Genomic DNA, 19,380 nt, shown 5'->3' with positions numbered 1-19,380 from the left:
AAAATTTTTCAATGCCGAGAACCTTGATTAGAGAGTAAAAAAGGCGTAAGGTTCACAATGGTGTAAAATTAAAATGGGATATACCGGGCTAGGATTCGAGTTCCAGGAACAAGGGCCAAACCAACCACCCAAGAATTGAATCCTCGAGCGAAAACACTTGATAACCTCCTAGAAGCAGGTTTTCTTGCCACCAGACCTTTCTCCATCAATTAGGAATCTGATGCCGTCACTAAACACATTCCTTAAATTGTAGCCATTTTTTGAGTGTTTTTTTGTATCTAATCCGCATATATATCACCATTGCGCCTGATTTTCTTGACTGTATATCTCTTAAATGTCAACATATACACGTGTAATTTAGTTTACGAAGATTTTTCAATGCCGAGAATCTCGATCAGAGAGTAAAAAAGGCGTAAGGTTCACAATGGTGTAGAATTAAAATGGGATGTACGGGGCTATGATTCGAGTTACAGGAACTAGGGCCAAACCAACCACCCAAGAATGGAATCGTCGAGCGAAAACACTTGACAACCTCGTAGAAGCAGCTTTTCTTGCCACCAAACATTTCTCCATCAATTAGGAATCTGATGCCGTCACTAAACACATTCCTTAAATTGTAGCCATTTGTTGAGTTTTTTTTTTTTTTGTGTCTAATCCGCATATATATCACCATTGCCCTTGATTTTCTTGATTGTATATCTCTTGAATGTCAACATATACACGTGTGATTTAGTTTACGAAGATTTTTCAATGCCGAGAACCTCGATCAGAGAGTAAAAAAGGCGTAAGGTTCACAATGGTGTAAAATTGAAATGAGATATATCGGGCTAGGATTCGAGTTACAGGAACAAGGGCCAAACCAACCACCCAAGAATGGAATCGTCCAGCGAAAACACTTGACAATCTCCTAGAAGTAACTTTTATTGCCACCAGACCTTTCTCCATCAATTAGGAATCTGATGCCGTCACTAAACACATTTATTGCTCCTTTTTTTCTCTTTTGTCCCTATTACTTTTTTGTCTTTTACACTTTTAACCTTTTTCATCTCTTACATAACTCTCATAGTTTTCATCTTTTATGTTTTAACTCTATAGTTTTCATCTTTTACATATTTGTCACAAATATTTTCTACTTTTAACCCTAACACTTTTCCTCTTTTAACTTTGGTCCCATGTACCTTACATTTTTTTTACAATTTTGTCGTTTTACGATTTGTTCTAGATTTTGCGAGTTAATACGCTGCAACACTTGCGTGTGGTTCAACGTTTTTACGTCTATTTTTTTTACGATTTAACGGCTTCCTGAAACTCGCGGATCCTAATCCGACTTAGTTAATGCTTTCTATGTTTTAATTTCTCGGTCTAATTTTTAATTTGCGAGTTAACACGCCGTAACATACATGTGTGATTCATATTATTACGTTTACTTTTTGTTCCGCTTAACATTCTCGCTGCAAAACGCAGGTCATCGATACTAGTTATACATAAATATGATTTAGGCATTAAGATGCACCCGTCCATTTGAGCCTATCTCCATTTTAAACCCATTATGAGTGATATTAAGGCGATCGGTTTTTTATGGTTCAAAAGTAGGTCGAAGTTTAAAGATATTTTTGGCACGATTTGTGTAAATTTGTAATTATGTAATGTCGTTTGTTGTTTTGAGCCCCTCGATTTGAGGTTTGGTCGTTTTTTAATGAAATTTACCTTTCAAAAAACGCCTATGAGGGCGGTGTGCCGGAAGTTTTGGAGCGTTTTAGCCCAATCCACACCCAGAAAAAAAATCAAAACATTGGTCTAGATCTATTGTTCGTTTGAATATTTAGTATGTACCAACTACCAAGTATCTCATTTCATCATATTTTGTATTTCCTTTTTATATTATAAACACTTCTAACTAAGAAAAACAAAAAAAAAAAGTTGAAACAAAATTCTCTTCCATCTATCTCACCGGCTGACAAAGCTCAGCCGTGTGCGGTGCGTCCCACACAGAGGACCGCCGCCTCATTTCCTCAAAATCCTCCACACATTGCTCAAACGACAAACCTGATACTCTTTTTCTAACCGCCGCCAACTTCTTCCCCGCGACTTTATCAAATAAAGTTTCCCAACCATGTTCCCATTCACCATGTCCATCACAAAGCCGAAGCGTCCCATTCGCGCTCTCGGTCCAACTCCACTGCCGATCCAACCCGTTTACAACAGCTTCAGCCCACCGAGTCGAAAACACAGACGTGCATGGACGACATTTCACCCCACTCAACGGCCCTTTACTCGCTATATCCGCCACAGGAACACCGAACCTTTTCGGAGGGAATTCGTACATCCGATCGGAGACAATGCAGAAGGGGATACGTTTGGTGAGATATGATACGTTACGTAGTTTGAGTTGGGCTTGAAATGCTGACTCCGAGTTAAGTTCATGGAACCCGGCTGAGTCGAGTTCAGGGAGCATGGAAAGGCGGGAGAGGGCCGCGACGGAGGTGTTGAAATCTCCGACGCCAAAACGGTCGTTGAGACCGTTGTAAGAGGATCCGGATGGGACTACGTAGTGACCCGGGATGAAAAGGTCTGGTCGGAGTGGGTTTGACCAGTAGCCGTCAACGCGGGTCCGGACTATCCAGTTGTAGGTGAAGTTGTTATGTTGTTGGTATGATTTAATCATGGTTAAACATCCTTCTACCAGATTGAAATACTGCAACAAACCCTGAATTGAAAAAATAAAAAAGGTCAACTGAATTTCAATAAAAAAGTTGGTATTCTTAATTGACTATTCTGCCCTTGTCTGGGTAAGCATGGTTTACGTTTTCTTGATAGTTTAGGCGGCTACACTTTTGAAGAAATCTTGGTTGGATTTTCGTGTCAACCATGTTAGCCGACATTTTAAGAAACCTTCAACTGAATTTCCGTGTGAATAAAGTTAGCCGACTTTTTAATAAAGTTTGGTATAGCCTCAAAGCAAACTGGAAATACAATGCATGCATACCTTTTTTATACTTTTTTTTAGTAGAGTTAATTGCTATTTTCTCGTCCCTTTTGTTTGTTGAAAATAACACTTTACTCTAAAAAAAAATTGTGTCAGTTCTTTCCTCAATATTTTGAAACGTGTCACTTTAGTCCAAAAAGATAATGTCTTGCGCCAGTTCCGTCCTCAACATTTTTAACGGGCGTTATCTTTTTGGACTGAAGTGGCATGTTTCAAAAATGTTGAGAACGTAACTGGCACAATTTTTTTTTTACTGAATTGTCATTTTTCACCGAACCATAGAAACAAAAATGACAGTTAACTCTTTCTAGTAACAAAGAGTAATCCGTTAATTATATCATATGTTAGATGCACGTATATTGTAAGTATACAATCGTATACCATGCCTTTGTAGTCCGAAGTGGAAGTCTGCCATCACGTCATGTATACACACGTATACTAACAAATCGTATACGTTATTCGTCGTAAACCATTAAATCAATAGATGATTAATTAGTAACGTAGAGAGTTTTGCTTAAAATACCTTACTTTTTCATGTAAAACATGTTGCATGTTGTATATATTTTTGTGTCAATTATCTAATTAGCCGGCTTTGTAAGAAGAGTTTAATTGACTTTCCTGTGAACCATGCTGTAGTAAGTTAACGTTATAATCATTAAACTATAAAATAATTTATTTTTACATTATTAAAAGCACCTATACTTATATACTATTTTTTTTAATCTCACGGCCAACTAAGAAAGTATTTATTTGAACTAATAAAATTATATGTATTTCCCGTTGATATATATATGTGTGCGTACATGTGTATTTATAGATCCTTAGACATCTACAATGGAGTGTCTAATGTCGCCCATCGCTCGTGTATTTTTTCTTGAGTTTGTCGTCCATACACGAATTGATGATCTAGAAATTATACAAATAACCAATGTTTTAAAAACCAGTTTTTAAATCAAACCGGATTAGGCTACAAAATGGTTTAACCGGTTGAACCAGATTGTATCAAGCGGTTAAACCGGGTTAACTAGCTAACTCCAAAATTTCATAAATTACAACAGCAACTCAAAAGTTAATACAAAAATGCATGATTACATATTAAAATATGATCCAGAAGTAAATCCATAATAAAAAATAATACAAAAGATAATCTAAAACCATTCAATTTTCCAACAATGCATGATTACATATTAAAATATGATCCAGAAGTAAATCCATAATAAAAAATAATTCAAAAAAAATAATTGCTTAAGTACATGATATGACATAGATTGCATGTAAATCTTTACGAACATGAACTGATTTATTACATGTGCATACAATAGGACTTGACTGATCACTTGTGAGTGCATAACCTAGCATACCGAGCAAAACAAGGTGAGTTCACACAGCCAAGGCATGGGGTTCCCAGGGTGGGAATGAGATTGATTTATTTATTTGTACTTCTCTAGATAATGGAACGTGGTGATATGATCCTCGGGTGAGGAAGGTGATTGGTTAAGATACTGCTAGACTAGTGATGCTTATAGAACTGATCTTCGCACACACGCCGGGATTGGCTGCGATAATATGACTGATCTTCGCACACATGCCAGGGTTGGCTGCGATAATATGACTAATCTTCGCACACATGCCTAGGAAGGCTGCGAACTATACACTAAAACTTCGCACAGGTGCCGGGTGGCCGCGATACAAACATACCTAGTCTAGAATACTTGAGAACTTTCCCTAATCTTCGCATACATGCCTAGAGGGCTGCGATACGAACTATTACGATACATGACTTAATGAACGAATACAAGGCTTATTACACTATTACAATTACTGAACTATAAACTGTGAACTCGCTCAACTAGTTGTTGATCCTCTGTTACATGCCTTGCAGGTCATTAGATACATGGAGCTTGCACAGGGAGGAGCAGGTCGTTGTGGAGCATGGATCGTGGATGCCATGTTAAAACATTTAAACATTTGAACTTATGACTCACATTGGGTTTTCATACTTATGCTTCCGCTACACTTTGAAACTATAATTATGTTTTGAACACCTATCGTATTGAATGACTGGTTTACATTTATTTTACTGGATATTAATTACATGTTCAATATGATTGGTGGCTTGATCCTGGTCAGTCACGCTCCCAAGCGGTGATATTCCGCAGGTGGATTTTGGGGGTGTGACAGATTGGTATCAGAGCCATTGGTTATAGAGAACTTGGTTTTAATATGGGAAAAACGTTTTTATTAAAACCAGACTATAACCAGAACAGTGCTCTCAACGATCCACAACGACGCTTCGCTCCACGTGCAAGACTCAACATCCTAGGTAATAAGGTTTATGTTTATTGCCTACTTGTTAGAATTACATAGAACTTTGCTCGTAGTATGCTTAGATTACATTGCTCACTATTTGTTATTGCTTGAATACACTTGTGTGCTTACACCCTTCTGTCATCGCACTATTCGCGAACCTTTCTCACTTATGTTGCCTTTGATTTTAAGATCAATGGCCGGACGAATTAACATGACACAAGCCCAGTTAACGGCTTTCGTTAATGAACAAGTTGTTGCGGCACTTACAGCTGCTCAAGCAGGTAGTATACCCTGCAGTTTAGACTCACACTAGGATCTTTAGATCCTACATTAACTCTTGTGTTTAACCTTGTCCTATTCGTACACAATAGGTCAACACGCTCAGCAGCCCGTCTGCACTTTCAAGAACTTTATGGATTGTCGTCCTAGCACATTTAGTGGCACTGAAGGAGCGATTGGACTCCTCCACTGGTTTGAAAAGCTCGAGCCTGTGTTCGAGATGTGTGAATGCCCTGGGGCTCGCAGGGTCAAGTATGCCACCGGTACTTTAGAGGGGATTGCTCTAACTTGGTGGAACGTGTAACATCCCGAAATTATAAGACTTTATAATAATATATAGTTTAAATAAACGAGAAGTTACTTATCTAGAAATGTAGTAACTTGGTTAACTAACATGTCTAAAATTAGCCTACAATGGGGTTAAAATAATAAAAATGGTTATGTTAATAAGTAGAGGGGCCAATATTGTCAAAATGAAACTCAATTTACTAGTTAGTAACAAATAAAAAAAAGAAAAATAAAACAAACACCCCCAAAAGCTATACTCTGGTCGACCAGAGGAACCCCAGGGGCGACACCCACCATTCCAAACCCTAGTTCACAAGAAATCCTACAAATTGAAGGCTTTAATCAGTTAGAAATCGAAATCCAAGCATAGAATCGTGATCACCTTGTCAAGGGGATCCTAAGGTATGTCAATTTAGGTCATTTTGATACAACTTGAATCCTTACATATGAATGAAAATTTATGTTTAGTTTAAATTGGTGGTAGAAATTGTGAAATTGGGAGTAATATGAAGTTTTGGGGCAAACCCTAGATAAATTCTTGTCCAACCTTTGCATGATGATGATATGGGTTTAAAATCACTATGGTGGGTGATTACAAGTTAGATGAACTTGGTAAACACTAGGGTTTAGATTGTTGCCTAGTGTAATTTGAGATTTTGAAATAGTCTCTAGGATTGTTATGCTAATAATATGTGTATGCTATAAGAATTGGGTTAATTGGAATGATGAACTCAAGTTATGAAATTAAATTAGATCATGTAGAAAGTCGACCCGCTAGGTGTTCGATGAAACGCCTAAATTAGGGTCAAAATGTTAAGGGTTTGATAAAACGCAGATTTGAAATGTGTTAATTAAATGATGCATTAAAGCTTAAGAAAGAGCTCTAAACGTGTTGTAAATTGAACTCTTTAGGCAAGGAATCCGGGACGTCAAGCGGACACGCCGGAGGAGACATACGCGGAAAGGGAGTGCTTTAAAGGTAAGTGGCTTTGGGTTCGTTAAATTATGCATATTTGTCGAGTTTAGAAAATAGATGGATTGAATCTTGAAAGACACGTTTGATGCCTTCTAAAGTGGCGTAGTTCACATGAACCTCAAACGCGTCAATATAAAGATTTGGAAAAAAGGGGTTTGATTTGTTAAAAGTGATGGTTTCACTAAACAATCAACCGGGTCGAACAATGGTGTAAATAGAAGTGATGATGTCCAATTACTTGGCAAAAAAAAAATGATACCAAGTGAAAGTGAAATAGAACATGGGGTTGGCAAAGTAATAAGTGTGGTGTTAAGCCCCGGATGTTGGGTGAAAAACGCCTCAAGATTACTAGTACATGGTAGAAAGTCCGTGTATTAAATTGAGCCAAATATCCAAATGGAGTTTTCGGTAACTAAGTCCGTAAACCAAGATTTTGGTAAAAATAATTATGTAGACACGTCGGTAATTTAAATACGGTCGTGTAGGAAAAAGAATCACTTGAAACGGACTTACGGATCAAAAGTTATGCCAATTTGTAGTTAGTAATGGGAAATACTTGAAGCTGGGAACTTACAGCACAACAGCAAGCAACATTCTGTGAAAAACAGGGCGTCGCTCGACGCCAAGACCCTACGCGTCACGCGACGCCTCCAGCCCGGAAAAAAATTTATTTTCTTGTTTGTTTGATGCTTGGAACTTGGTTATGCTTATTATATCTTCACTAAAACATATGTTTGATTATGTTTTGACCTTAGGTGACTTGGAACTAATCGGAAGATGGTCGAGCTAGCTTTGGATGAACCGAACACTATCTACAAGCTTCCGCTTTAGTTTAACTTCAATGGTTTTTGTTTTAGACAAATGTAGACAATTAACAATTCAGTTTTCGAATGTTTTAATCTAGTACTAGTTTCGCTAAACGTTTGTTACGTATGAAATCCATGTAAGGAATTTATGTTTTTCTAAGTATGTTTTCACTTAAAAGGCTTCAAGTGTTTTATAATCTAGTATATTTTAAAGGGTGTTACAAGTTGGTAATCAGAGCTTAAGGTTGTCAACAAAGTGTTCGGTTCAAGCTCGATTGATCGTCCGGTAAGAATTAAATTATGTTAACAAATAATGTCTTATGTAAGAATGAGAAAGAAATAGAAGTGCATGGGAAGAGTGTGTTAACACACTCAAACCCGGAAGGTGCACCAAATTTGAACGGTTAAAGCAAGTTGAGAACTTGACTAAGCCGAGATAAAAGAAGCAAAGTTATATATGAAATGTTTAACGTTTTAATGTAAACATTTCAGTTTATAGATGACGGAAAAGGGAATGATGAAGCGGTGCAAAGAGTCACCGAACAGATGAGAGAAGTGATTGCTGAAGAGGTAGGAAAAGCAATCGAAAATAGCTTGTCGGGTTTTATCGATAAAATCCAAAACACGATGTTATCAGTGGTGGAGGAAAGAATCAAGAAATTGGAGGATAATGCCAATTCAGTCAAGGAGAAATTCGGAGAACGGAAGGGTTGCTCGTACAAGGAATTTATGGCATGCAAACCACCACTCTATAACGGGGAGGTGGATCCGATAGTATGCCAAAGGTGGTTGAGTGACATAGAAGGGGTGTTTGAGAGAACCCACTACGATGCAAACGACTTCGTAGCTTATGGCACGGGTCAACTAAGGGGCCAAGCAAAAGATTGGTGGGATAATAAGAAAAAGGAGATTGGTAGCGAGGAGGCGAAGGCGATGACATGGGACGAGTTTAAGGTACCGTTCCTTAAACATCACAGTCCCAAGGCGGTTATTAATCGGATCAAGGAAGAATTTATCCAACTTAGGCAAAAGGGCGAATCTATTGATAAGATCACGGGAACCTTTCTTGACAAACTAAGGTTTTGCGATGAGTTGGTGAAAACTGAAGAACAAAAAGTGTATTATTATTATAATATGCTAAGCGCGGAATATCGGGAGTTCATGACCCCCTCCAAATACGAAACCCTCACCGAAATCATCAACGCCGCTCGAGAAAGAGAAATAGAGTTAAAGAAGCAAATTGAAAGGGGTGAAAGGAGGGCACAAGAGGTTAATCCAAGCCCTATGAAAAAGGCACGTACGACCGACTCATCGAAGAAACAAGAAGGGAAGAGCAACACACCAAGTTGTAAAGTGTGCGGGAAGGGGCACAAGGGTGAGTGTCGATTTAAGGACAAACCGTGTCCTATTTGTGGGAAGACAGGGCACACGGCTGCATTGTGCCCGGGGAAAGTTTCGGTATGCTACAAATGTTATCAGCCGGGTCACAAGAAATCCGAGTGCCCGGAATTGTTCGGAAAGAAGGAAGACAAGAGTGCGCACACCGAGACACCAAAAGCAAAGGCTAGATCCTTCCATTTAACGGCAGTGGAGGCGAAAACGGAGCCCGATGTGGTCTCAGGTATATTTGCCATAAATTCAATTCCTGCACATGTGTTGTTTGATACGGGTGCGAATAAGTCCTTTATTTCACATGGACTTATTCGACATCCTTCCTTTGTACTAACAAAATTACCTGTGCCTTTAGAGGTAGAAATAAGTGATAACAAAAACTTCCTTGTATGTGATATATGTCGAGGTTGTAAGATAAACATTGATGATGAGGAATACCCAATAGATTTAATTCCTATGTCCATGGGAGAATTCCAAGTAGTGGTCGGAATGGATTGGCTATCCCGACATAATGCGAAAGTCATGTGTTTTCGCAAGGAGATTAAACTAACATCTCCAAGCGGGAAATCGGTTATCATACGCGGCGAGAGAGAAGGGAAGCCTGTTATGTGTTCAATGATAAAAGCTTACAAGCTCATGAAGCACGGATGTAGAGCGTTCATGATATACGCGAATGAGCCAAACAAAGAGTTGCTAAAGATTGAAGACGTGCCGGTAGTACGTGAATACGCCGATGTGTTCCCGGAAGATCTACCGGGAATACCGCCGGAACGGGAGATAGAGTTCGGAATCGAATTGATTCCGGGCGCGAAACCCGTGGCCAAGGCGCCGTATCGGCTTGCACCCTCAGAATTGCAAGAGTTAATGTCTCAAATTCAGGATCTCCTCGACAAAGGCTTTATTCGCCCAAGTGTGTCACCGTGGGGCGCACCGGTGTTGTTTGTTAAGAAAAAGGATGGGAGTATGCGTATGTGCATCGATTACCGCGAGTTGAACAAACTCACGGTGAAAAATCGATATCCACTTCCAAGAATTGACGATTTATTCGATCAATTGCAAGGAGCTAAATGGTTCTCCAAAATCGACCTTAGATCGTGGTACCACCAGTTGAGAGTCAAGGAGGAAGATATACCGAAGACGGCTTTCCGTACGCGGTACGGACACTACGAATTCCTTGTGATGTCCTTTGGGTTAACAAATGCGCCCGCAGCTTTCATGGATCTCATGAATCGGGTCTGCAAGTCTATGCTAGATAAGTCGGTGATAGTATTTATTGACGACATTTTAATATACTCAAGGGACGAAGCGGAACACGCAACACATTTGTACGAAGTCTTGGAGACGCTCAGAAAAGAAAGGTTGTATGCAAAATTTTCAAAATGTGCTTTCTGGTTGCGAGAGGTGCAATTTCTCGGGCACGTCATTAATGCAAACGGGGTGTTAGTAGACCCGTCAAAAATAGAAGCCGTGGCGAAATGGAATCCACCGAGGAATCCTTCGGAAATCAGAAGCTTTTTGGGGCTTGCGGGTTATTACCGAAGGTTCATACAAGATTTCTCCAAAATTGCCATGCCATTGACCAAACTAACCCGCAAGGAGGAAAAGTTTATTTGGGGCGAAGACCAAGAAAGGGCGTTCCAAACGCTTAAGGAAAAATTGACACAAGCACCGATATTATCACTACCGGATGGAACGGATGATATGGTAGTTTACTCGGATGCCTCGCATTCGGGGCTTGGTTGCGTTCTGATGCAACGAGGCAAGGTTATAGCCTATGCCTCAAGGCAGCTGAAAACTCATGAAAAGAGATACCCTACTCATGACCTCGAGTTAGCGGCGGTGGTGTTCGCCTTGAAAATATGGAGGCATTACCTGTACGGGGTAAAGTTCACTATTTTTACCGACCACAAAAGCCTAAAGTATTTCTTCGATCAGAAGGAATTGAATATGAGGCAAAGGCGGTGGTTGGAGACCGTCAAGGACTTCGATTGTGATATACATTACCATCCCGGGAAGGCTAATGTAGTAGCTGACGCGTTAAGTCGAAAGACAGATTATGCGCCTATTCGGGTCCGGTCAATGCAACTAATTGTGACATCAGGATTGCTCTATCAAATTCGAAAATCTCAAATCGAAGCGGTAAAAGAAGAGAACGTGAAAAAGGAAAGAATAGTAGGGCAGCTAAAAGATTTGGAGGACGGCAACCTAGGGTTAAAAACTCGGTTTGGGAGAATTTGGGTTCCAAATACATGTGGGGCCAAAGCACTTTTACTTGACGAAGCCCGTAAATCTCGTTATTCGATACATCCGGGGGCGACCAAGATGTATAATGATTTAAAACAAAATTATTGGTGGCCCGGAATGAAAAGAGATATCGTGAAGTATGTGGAGAAGTGTCTGACTTGTTTACAAGTCAAAGCAGAACATCAAAAACCGTACGGTAAGCTGCAGCCATTAGACATTCCAGTTTGGAATTGGGAACAAATTACGATGGACTTGCTGACCAAACTACCCAAAACTAGCCGTGGTTTTGACGCCATATGGGTAGTTGTGGATCGACTGACAAAAAGTGCACATTTTCTTTCGATTCGCGAGACTTATACATCAGAGAAGATGTCCGAAGTGTATACCAATGAGATTGTGGCGCGTCACGGAGTACCAATATCCATAGTGTCTGACAGAGATACCCGGTTTACTTCGGATTTTTGGCGTAGTTTCCAAGAACAAATAGGAACCAAGCTATTCATTAGCACTGCTTACCATCCCCAAACGGATGGGCAAAGTGAGAGAACGATACAAACGTTGGAAGATATGTTGCGTGCTTGCATTATTGACTTTGGGGGTAGCTGGGATGTCCATTTACCTTTAGTCGAATTCTCGTATAACAACAGTTATCACTCGAGTATTAAAATGGCTCCATACGAGATGTTATATGGCAGAAAGTGTCGAACCCCAGTTTGTTGGGGAGAAGTTGGTCCACGGGGGTTAGCTCAGACTGATATAATCCGAGCTACAAATTGTAAGATCGACTTGATCCGCACTCATTTAAAAGCAGCTCAAGATCGACAAAAATCGTATGCGGATAAACGAACGAGGCCAATAGAATTTCAAGTGGGTGATAAGGTAATGTTGAAAGTATCGCCGTGGAAAGGGATAATTCGATTTAAAAAGAGAGGAAAGTTGAGCCCAAGATTTATTGGGCCGTTCGAAATCGTGGAACGGGTTGGAAAAGTAGCATACCGTCTCGAGCTACCTGAGGAGTTGAGTGGAGTACACAGCACATTCCACGTGTCACATCTCCGTAAATGTTTAGCGGACGAAACTGCTCATGTCCATTACAACGATATTGAGGTGGATAACAGCCTTAACTACGCGGTAAGGCCAATTGCAATTCTAGATCGTAAAGTGAAGAGTTTGAGAAACAAAAGGATTAACCAAGTGAAGGTTAAATGGGAACACCGGAAGGGTGCGGATACTACGTGGGAGTCCGAAGAAGAAATGCAACGGCTCTATCCTTCGTTATTCGGTACGTAATTCGGTTTCGGGGACGAAACCCTCTTTAAGGGGGTGGACTTGTAACATCCCGAAATTATAAGACTTTATAATAATATATAGTTTAAATAAACGAGAAGTTACTTATCTAGAAATGTAGTAACTTGGTTAACTAACATGTCTAAAATTAGCCTACAATGGGGTTAAAATAATAAAAACGGTTATGTTAATAAGTAGAGGGGCCAATATTGTCAAAATGAAACTCAATTTACTAGTTAGTAACAAATAAAAAAAAAGAAAAATAAAACAAACACCCCCAAAAGCTATACTCTGGTCGACCAGAGGAACCCCAGGGGCGACACCTACCATTCCAAACCCTAGTTCACAAGAAATCCTACAAATTGTAGGCTTTAATCAGTTAGAAATCGAAATCCAAGCATAGAATCGTGATCACCTTGTCAAGGGGATCCTAAGGTATGTCAATTTAGGTCATTTTGATACAACTTGAATCCTTACATATGAATGAAAATTTATGTTTAGTTTAAATTGGTGGTAGAAATTGTGAAATTGGGAGTAATATGAAGTTTTGGGGCAAACCCTAGATAAATTCTTGTCCAACCTTTGCATGATGATGATATGGGTTTAAAATCACTATGGTGGGTGATTACAAGTTAGATGAACTTGGTAAACACTAGGGTTTAGATTGTTGCCTAGTGTAATTTGAGATTTTGAAATAGTCTCTAGGATTGTTATGCTAATAATATGTGTATGCTATAAGAATTGGGTTAATTGGAATGATGAACTCAAGTTATGAAATTAAATTAGATCATGTAGAAAGTCGACCCGCTAGGTGTTCGATGAAACGCCTAAATTAGGGTCAAAATGTTAAGGGTTTGATAAAACGCAGATTTGAAATGTGTTAATTAAATGATGCATTAAAGCTTAAGAAAGAGCTCTAAACGTGTTGTAAATTGAACTCTTTAGGCAAGGAATCCGGGACGTCAAGCGGACACGCCGGAGGAGACATACGCGGAAAGGGAGTGCTTTAAAGGTAAGTGGCTTTGGGTTCGTTAAATTATGCATATTTGTCGAGTTTAGAAAATAGATGGATTGAATCTTGAAAGACACGTTTGATGCCTTCTAAAGTGGCGTAGTTCACATGAACCTCAAACGGGTCAATATAAAGATTTGGAAAAAAAGGGTTTGATTTGTTAAAAGTGATGGTTTCACTAAACAATCAACCGGGTCGAACAATGGTGTAAATAGAAGTGATGATGTCCAATTACTTGGCAAAAAAAAATGATACCAAGTGAAAGTGAAATAGAACATGGGGTTGGCAAAGTAATAAGTGTGGTGTTAAGCCCCAGATGTTGGGTGAAAAACGCCTCAAGATTACTAGTACATGGTAGAAAGTCCGTGTATTAAATTGAGCCAAATATCCAAATGGAGTTTTCGGTAACTAAGTCCGTAAACCAAGATTTTGGTAAAAATAATTATGTAGACATGTCGGTAATTTAAATACGGTCGTGTAGGAAAAAGAATCACTTGAAACGGACTTACGGATCAAAAGTTATGCCAATTTGTAGTTAGTAATGGGAAATACTTGAAGCTGGGAACTTACAGCACAACAGCAAGCAACATTCTGTGAAAAACAGGGCGTCGCGCGACGCCAAGACCCTACGCGTCACGCGACGCCTCCAGCCCGGAAAAAAATTTATTTTCTTGTTTGTTTGATGCTTGGAACTTGGTTATGCTTATTATATCTTCACTAAAACATATGTTTGATTATGTTTTGACCTTAGGTGACTTGGAACTAATCGGAAGATGGTCAAGCTAGCTTTGGATGAACCGAACACTATCTACAAGCTTCCGCTTTAGTTTAACTTCAATGGTTTTTGTTTTAGACAAATGTAGACAATTAACAATTCAGTTTTCGAATGTTTTAATCTAGTACTAGTTTCGCTAAACGTTTGTTACGTATGAAATCCATGTAAGGAATTTATGTTTTTCTAAGTATGTTTTCACTTAAAAGGCTTCAAGTGTTTTATAATCTAGTATATTTTAAAGGGTGTTACAGAACGCGCAAGTGCAGATCCTAGGGTTGGCAGCTGCTAACGCCACCCCTTGGAATGACTTCAAGGAACTGATTAAACATGAATACTGCACTCGAGAAGACATCCACAATCTGGAAGATGAGTTCTATCATTTGAAAATGACTGGGTCAGAGATTGAAGCTTACACTAAACGGTCGAACGAGCTGGCCGTGTTGTGTCCAACTATGGTGGACCCTCCAATCAAGTGCATTGAGTTGTATCTCAAGGGGTTAGCGCCAGAAATCCAGAGCCATGTGACATCGGCTAATCTTGATAATATCCAGGCTATTCAGCGCCTTGCTCATCGTATTACGGATCAGGCAGTGGAACAGAACAAGCTGCCAAAACGCATCAGGGCTACCACTACTGCTGTTACTACTTATGCTACTCCCAGTGACAACAAGAGAAAATGGGAGAGGGATTCCAGCAGGGGATCAGTTTCTGTTCAGTCTCAAGCACAGCAACGTTAGACAAACGACTACCAGAATCCGAGTCAGCAGACATCAGGCAGTCAGGGGCAGGGTGGATATCGGGGAATTCACCCACTGTGTAATAAGTGCAACAGACACCACAGCGGGCGGTGTCGTAAAGAACGATGTCAGAGATGTCTCAAGTTAGGGCATGAAGCTAAAGACTGCAGGAGTTCGCGACCTGCAAATCAGAATCAGCAACACCCACCACCAGCTCCACAGAACAAGCAGCAGCATCAACGGGGTAACAGGGGATGTTTTCAGTGTGGGGCTGAAGGTCATTTCAAGCGTGATTGTCCCCAGTTGAACCAGAATCGCAATAACAATAACAATAACAACAACAACCAGGGCAATGGGAACAACAACAACGGTGGGAACAACAACGGCAATGAAGCAAGGGGTCGTGCATTTGTGTTGGGGCAGGGTGATGCCAGAAATGATCCCAACATCGTTATGGGTGACGGGTGGTCCATTGGACAACCCTTTATGATACTAAAACACAAGTTTATCCCCCATTTATGTGCGTAATTATCTTGAATTATGTAACACCCCGAAAACGGGTTTGGTAATCATACTCCGTTAATACCAAAAGACGGGTAAAGTACCGTTAGCAGTAAAGATAACCCGGTAAATATTTGGATTTAATAAGAAATCCTAATAATTTAAATACAAGCGAATCAAAGAATTAAGGAATTGAGTTTATAAGAACCCGAGTCAACGGGACTTAAAATAAAACGGGTTTTTAGCTCCCGGAACCCACCAAGTAACTAGGAGTATTAACCTAGTTAGTTAATGTCTTGACAAAATAGAACTAATGTGGTTAAGCTACCCTTTAAATAACTTGTGTAAAGTGAAGGGACTAGACATGGACAATTGAATTAAAGTTTCAATTAAACAAATTAATAAACAAAACACACACATACGTGTGTGTGTGTCTGCGACTTCAACCAGAGCCAAGAAGGGCTCTCTTGCTCAAAACCCTAATCCCTCAAGAATCTCTCAAATTGAAGCCCAAATCAAGAGCCAAATCATTGCATGAACACAAATTCGTGATCACCTAGTCATGGGGATTACAAGGTATGTTAAAAATTATGATTTGGTGATACTTTGAGATTATGATGAATAATCATAATCGAAATTCTGGAATGAATATTGATTCTATGAGTGTTATTATGATTATATCTTGGTTTAGAAACAAACCCTAGTAGAAAATTTGATGAATTGTTGTCAAAACTAGGGATTTGATAATTACCCTATTATGTGCTAAATGGGTTTTTGTATGTTATGATGAACACTCGGACCGGAGTGTTAATTTGATGAATATTGATTGTTATGATATAAGCTCTTGATGTAGTCCATGAACACTAGATATAGAGGGTTGAAATTTGATGTTAATCTTGCTAAAAATGACTAATTACGGACTAGTTAGCAAAAGTGTAGAATGATGCCCATTAGGTGTTTGTTAAAATGCCTAAATGAGAAGTAAAGTGTTGAAATTCAAGTGAAACGCGTAAATTGACAAGCTTGACTAATTACATGAGACATGGGATAAAACGGGTTCTAATCATAATGTTGATTTGCCTTAATCGTGCATATTATATGATTAAATGTAGTTGACTTTAGAAAGTCAAACTAACTAGTGATGAAGTCGAATAAGTGGTTTCGGCTAAGAAAATAAGTAAAGTGGTATAGTCGTGATTGTTAATGACTAATCTAACCACCTTGTAAATGATGAACAATAGTTGGCGCTTAAACAAGCTAGGTGAAGCTTGGAGTGAAAGCGGGTCAAACGAGTCAAGCATAGAAGAAAAGCGTAGCTCGGATGCAAGGTAAGTGTAATTTACACACTTATGTAGAATGCTTGTTATTTCGATACTTATGAACGTGAAAACAATAATATTGGAAATTTGGAAAATTGTCAAGTGTTGACTTATGTAAATCATGGTTAAAAAGGATACCCATGGCGTAAGCCGAAATGGGTTGAAACTGCAAGAAAAGAGTGTAAAAGAAAAAGGGTATGGTTATAAAACCCGGGATGGGATGATGTACAAATTGGAAATCAAAAACGGTGTTTTTGATTTAAATAGACAATGTTGGGCATATAGTCCAAATGGGTCGAATGGTGGTGATAACACCATTTGACAATATCGATTAATGTGGTCGTCAAGTCTTATGTTAACAGGACTAATTAGTAAATCGGATAGTTGCGTCATCATTGATGGTGTGATAATAAAAGCGAGGCATAAATCGGGTCTATTCGTTGATCCGAGCCAGGTACGCATATTTATGTTGTAGTTAAAAGTGATATTTTGGTCGAATATTTGGTGAGAGTCCTACATTGTAAAAGAAGGACCAAAATCGACCAAAACGCCCTTGTAGGCTAAATTGAACAAACAACCCTTAGAGGATGTTTGGAAACGAGTCTTATGATTAAGCAAAAGCTTAGAACGAGTATGAGTAGTGAAAATGAAATTCTTGGGTCGAAAGACTCCTTATGAGTCTTTGCCGTAAAATGATATTCCAAGGGGTATAATTCGGAACACATAGATATCTACATTAGATCCAACACACTCATAGTTGTAGTGGAAGATTGTAGGATAAGAAATGTGGTGATGAAATGTTAGAAGCAATCAGAAGCGATTTTAGGCTCGAAAGTGCTTAAATACCCTTAACGGGTCAAAATAAGCATACGAGCGAAAACGTGTTTAAATTGTGTAACAAACCTATGAATAGAACCTAATATGGTAGGTAACATTAATTTGAAGAAGTTTATGTGATATAGGAATCAAACAAATACGTTTGTTTGATAAAATGCATAAACGGGTTAGAATTCGGTAAAAAGGTAACGAGTCGAAGGCTTAGAAGTCTCAAAATTTCTTATGTTGGATGTAGGATTTCAACTCCATAAGATGGGGGATTAAATTACAGACGCGTAGGAAAAAGAATCGGGTAAAACGGATCAATAACGAAGAAGTTATGGCCGTTTCCGTAAAAACTGGCATAGCTGAACTGAGCTGCAGACCTGCTGGAAAACGGTCTCCCTCGCGTGGCGCGAGGGAGCAACTGGGTTCCTTCGCGTGGCGCGAAAAACCCTGTTTTGGCGAAAAAATTTTATTTTAATCAGTTTCGCTTCCCAGACTCGTTTAAATACGTTTTAAGTTACGTATGACTAATCCAACTCATGTTTTATGAGTTTCAGGTATAATTTTAGCACCGGAGGACGATCAAGCACAACGAAGAACCGAACACGATCAAGATATAAGCTTCCGCACTTTGTATCGTTGTTATGTAAAATGACGAACTCACCCATAATATGTTGTATAGTTTTTAATTCTGTAAATAAAGTTTAATGAACCCGTATTTTCAATGTATTTGAAATCATAATTAATCGCTTGTTTTCGTAAATTATACGAAAACCTTTAAATAATAATAAGGGTGTTACAAGTTGTTAATCAGAGCTCAAGGTTAGAAGAATAAAGTGTTCGGTTCGAAGCTTGATCGCAAATCCGGTAAGTACAAGTATGTTAATAGTTTAGCATGCTAATGTGTTGTAAACAACACATAGGGCTATCGTGTGATACACGTTACCCCAATTAAAATGATTGATATAGTTGACGAAAATACGCGCGTTGACGCGTATAGTAGAAAAAGCCTTGTATTATAATACGGGCGATTTTTGAAGTTGACGTTACTAACTTTGTGAATGTTTTAATTGAAGGACACTCGCGTTTGAAGACGACGAGAGTCAAACGAATTGTGGATATGATGATGGAACGGTCCGAGGTATGATAGGAAGAGCATACTCATTAAGGACCAAAATCGCGAAATGGTCGCGAACAAGACTAATGAAAAGAGAAGCCCGTTAGGGCAAGCATTACCAGGTGCACACTTTTAAATTTAATCGTACGAGTCGTTATATGCAACAAACACGTAAGTAATAACGGTTGCATACACATATGATAGAACTTGGAAAACCTGATTTCCAAGAGAAATTTAATAGGAAATGTGTTATTCACAATGATGAATAACAAATGAATAACAAGACTTGTTTATATAGAAACTTGGACAAGAGTGATCATCTAAGTAAATATTCTCAATATAAATCCTATTGAGAAAAGTAATGATCACATCAATGAATGTGAATAAACGTTTATAAAAAGGGACATTGTACATGTTCAAGGAATAAACGACTAAAACTAATAATTGTTAACCAACAATTAAATAAAGTTTTACCAAATGAAACCATAAACATGGAGATAATTTGAGGAGTTACTTACATGGGACGTGA

The 19,380-nt window shown here is 39.0% G+C and overlaps 2 protein-coding genes and 2 long non-coding RNA genes across 4 annotated transcripts; 3 read left to right on the top strand and 1 right to left on the bottom strand.

The window, feature by feature from the left end:
- Positions 1-1,806: 1,806 nt before the first annotated feature.
- LOC110906364 lies at positions 1,807-2,932 on the bottom strand. Its single transcript, XM_035982759.1, has one exon. It carries the CDS (start codon positions 2,663-2,665, stop codon positions 1,943-1,945), a length of 723 nt encoding a protein of 240 aa, XP_035838652.1. The 5' UTR covers positions 2,666-2,932; the 3' UTR covers positions 1,807-1,942.
- Positions 2,933-6,092: 3,160 nt separating this feature from the next.
- LOC110905255 lies at positions 6,093-7,823 on the top strand. Its single transcript, XR_002572984.2, has 3 exons — positions 6,093-6,265; positions 6,776-6,842; positions 7,595-7,823. It is a non-coding gene; the product is annotated as an uncharacterized LOC110905255 (long non-coding RNA).
- Positions 7,824-7,958: 135 nt separating this feature from the next.
- LOC110906365 lies at positions 7,959-12,571 on the top strand. The gene is made up of 5 exons (XM_022151510.1): positions 7,959-7,967; positions 8,138-9,266; positions 9,393-9,853; positions 10,028-10,565; positions 11,451-12,571. The coding sequence occupies exons 1-5, from the start codon at positions 7,959-7,961 to the stop codon at positions 12,569-12,571; spliced, it is 3,258 nt and encodes a 1,085-aa protein (XP_022007202.1).
- A 270-nt stretch (positions 12,572-12,841) lies between these two features.
- Positions 12,842-14,560, top strand: LOC110905256. Its single transcript, XR_002572985.2, has 3 exons — positions 12,842-13,003; positions 13,514-13,580; positions 14,332-14,560. It is a non-coding gene; the product is annotated as an uncharacterized LOC110905256 (long non-coding RNA).
- The last annotated feature ends 4,820 nt before the right edge of the window (positions 14,561-19,380 follow it).

The sequence above is a fragment of the Helianthus annuus genome, chromosome 14, assembly GCF_002127325.2.
Source record: "Helianthus annuus cultivar XRQ/B chromosome 14, HanXRQr2.0-SUNRISE, whole genome shotgun sequence".
Classification (NCBI taxonomy): domain Eukaryota; kingdom Viridiplantae; phylum Streptophyta; class Magnoliopsida; order Asterales; family Asteraceae; genus Helianthus; species Helianthus annuus.
Note: the sequence above shows the minus strand (reverse complement) of the source record. Positions and strands in the feature narration are given on the sequence as shown.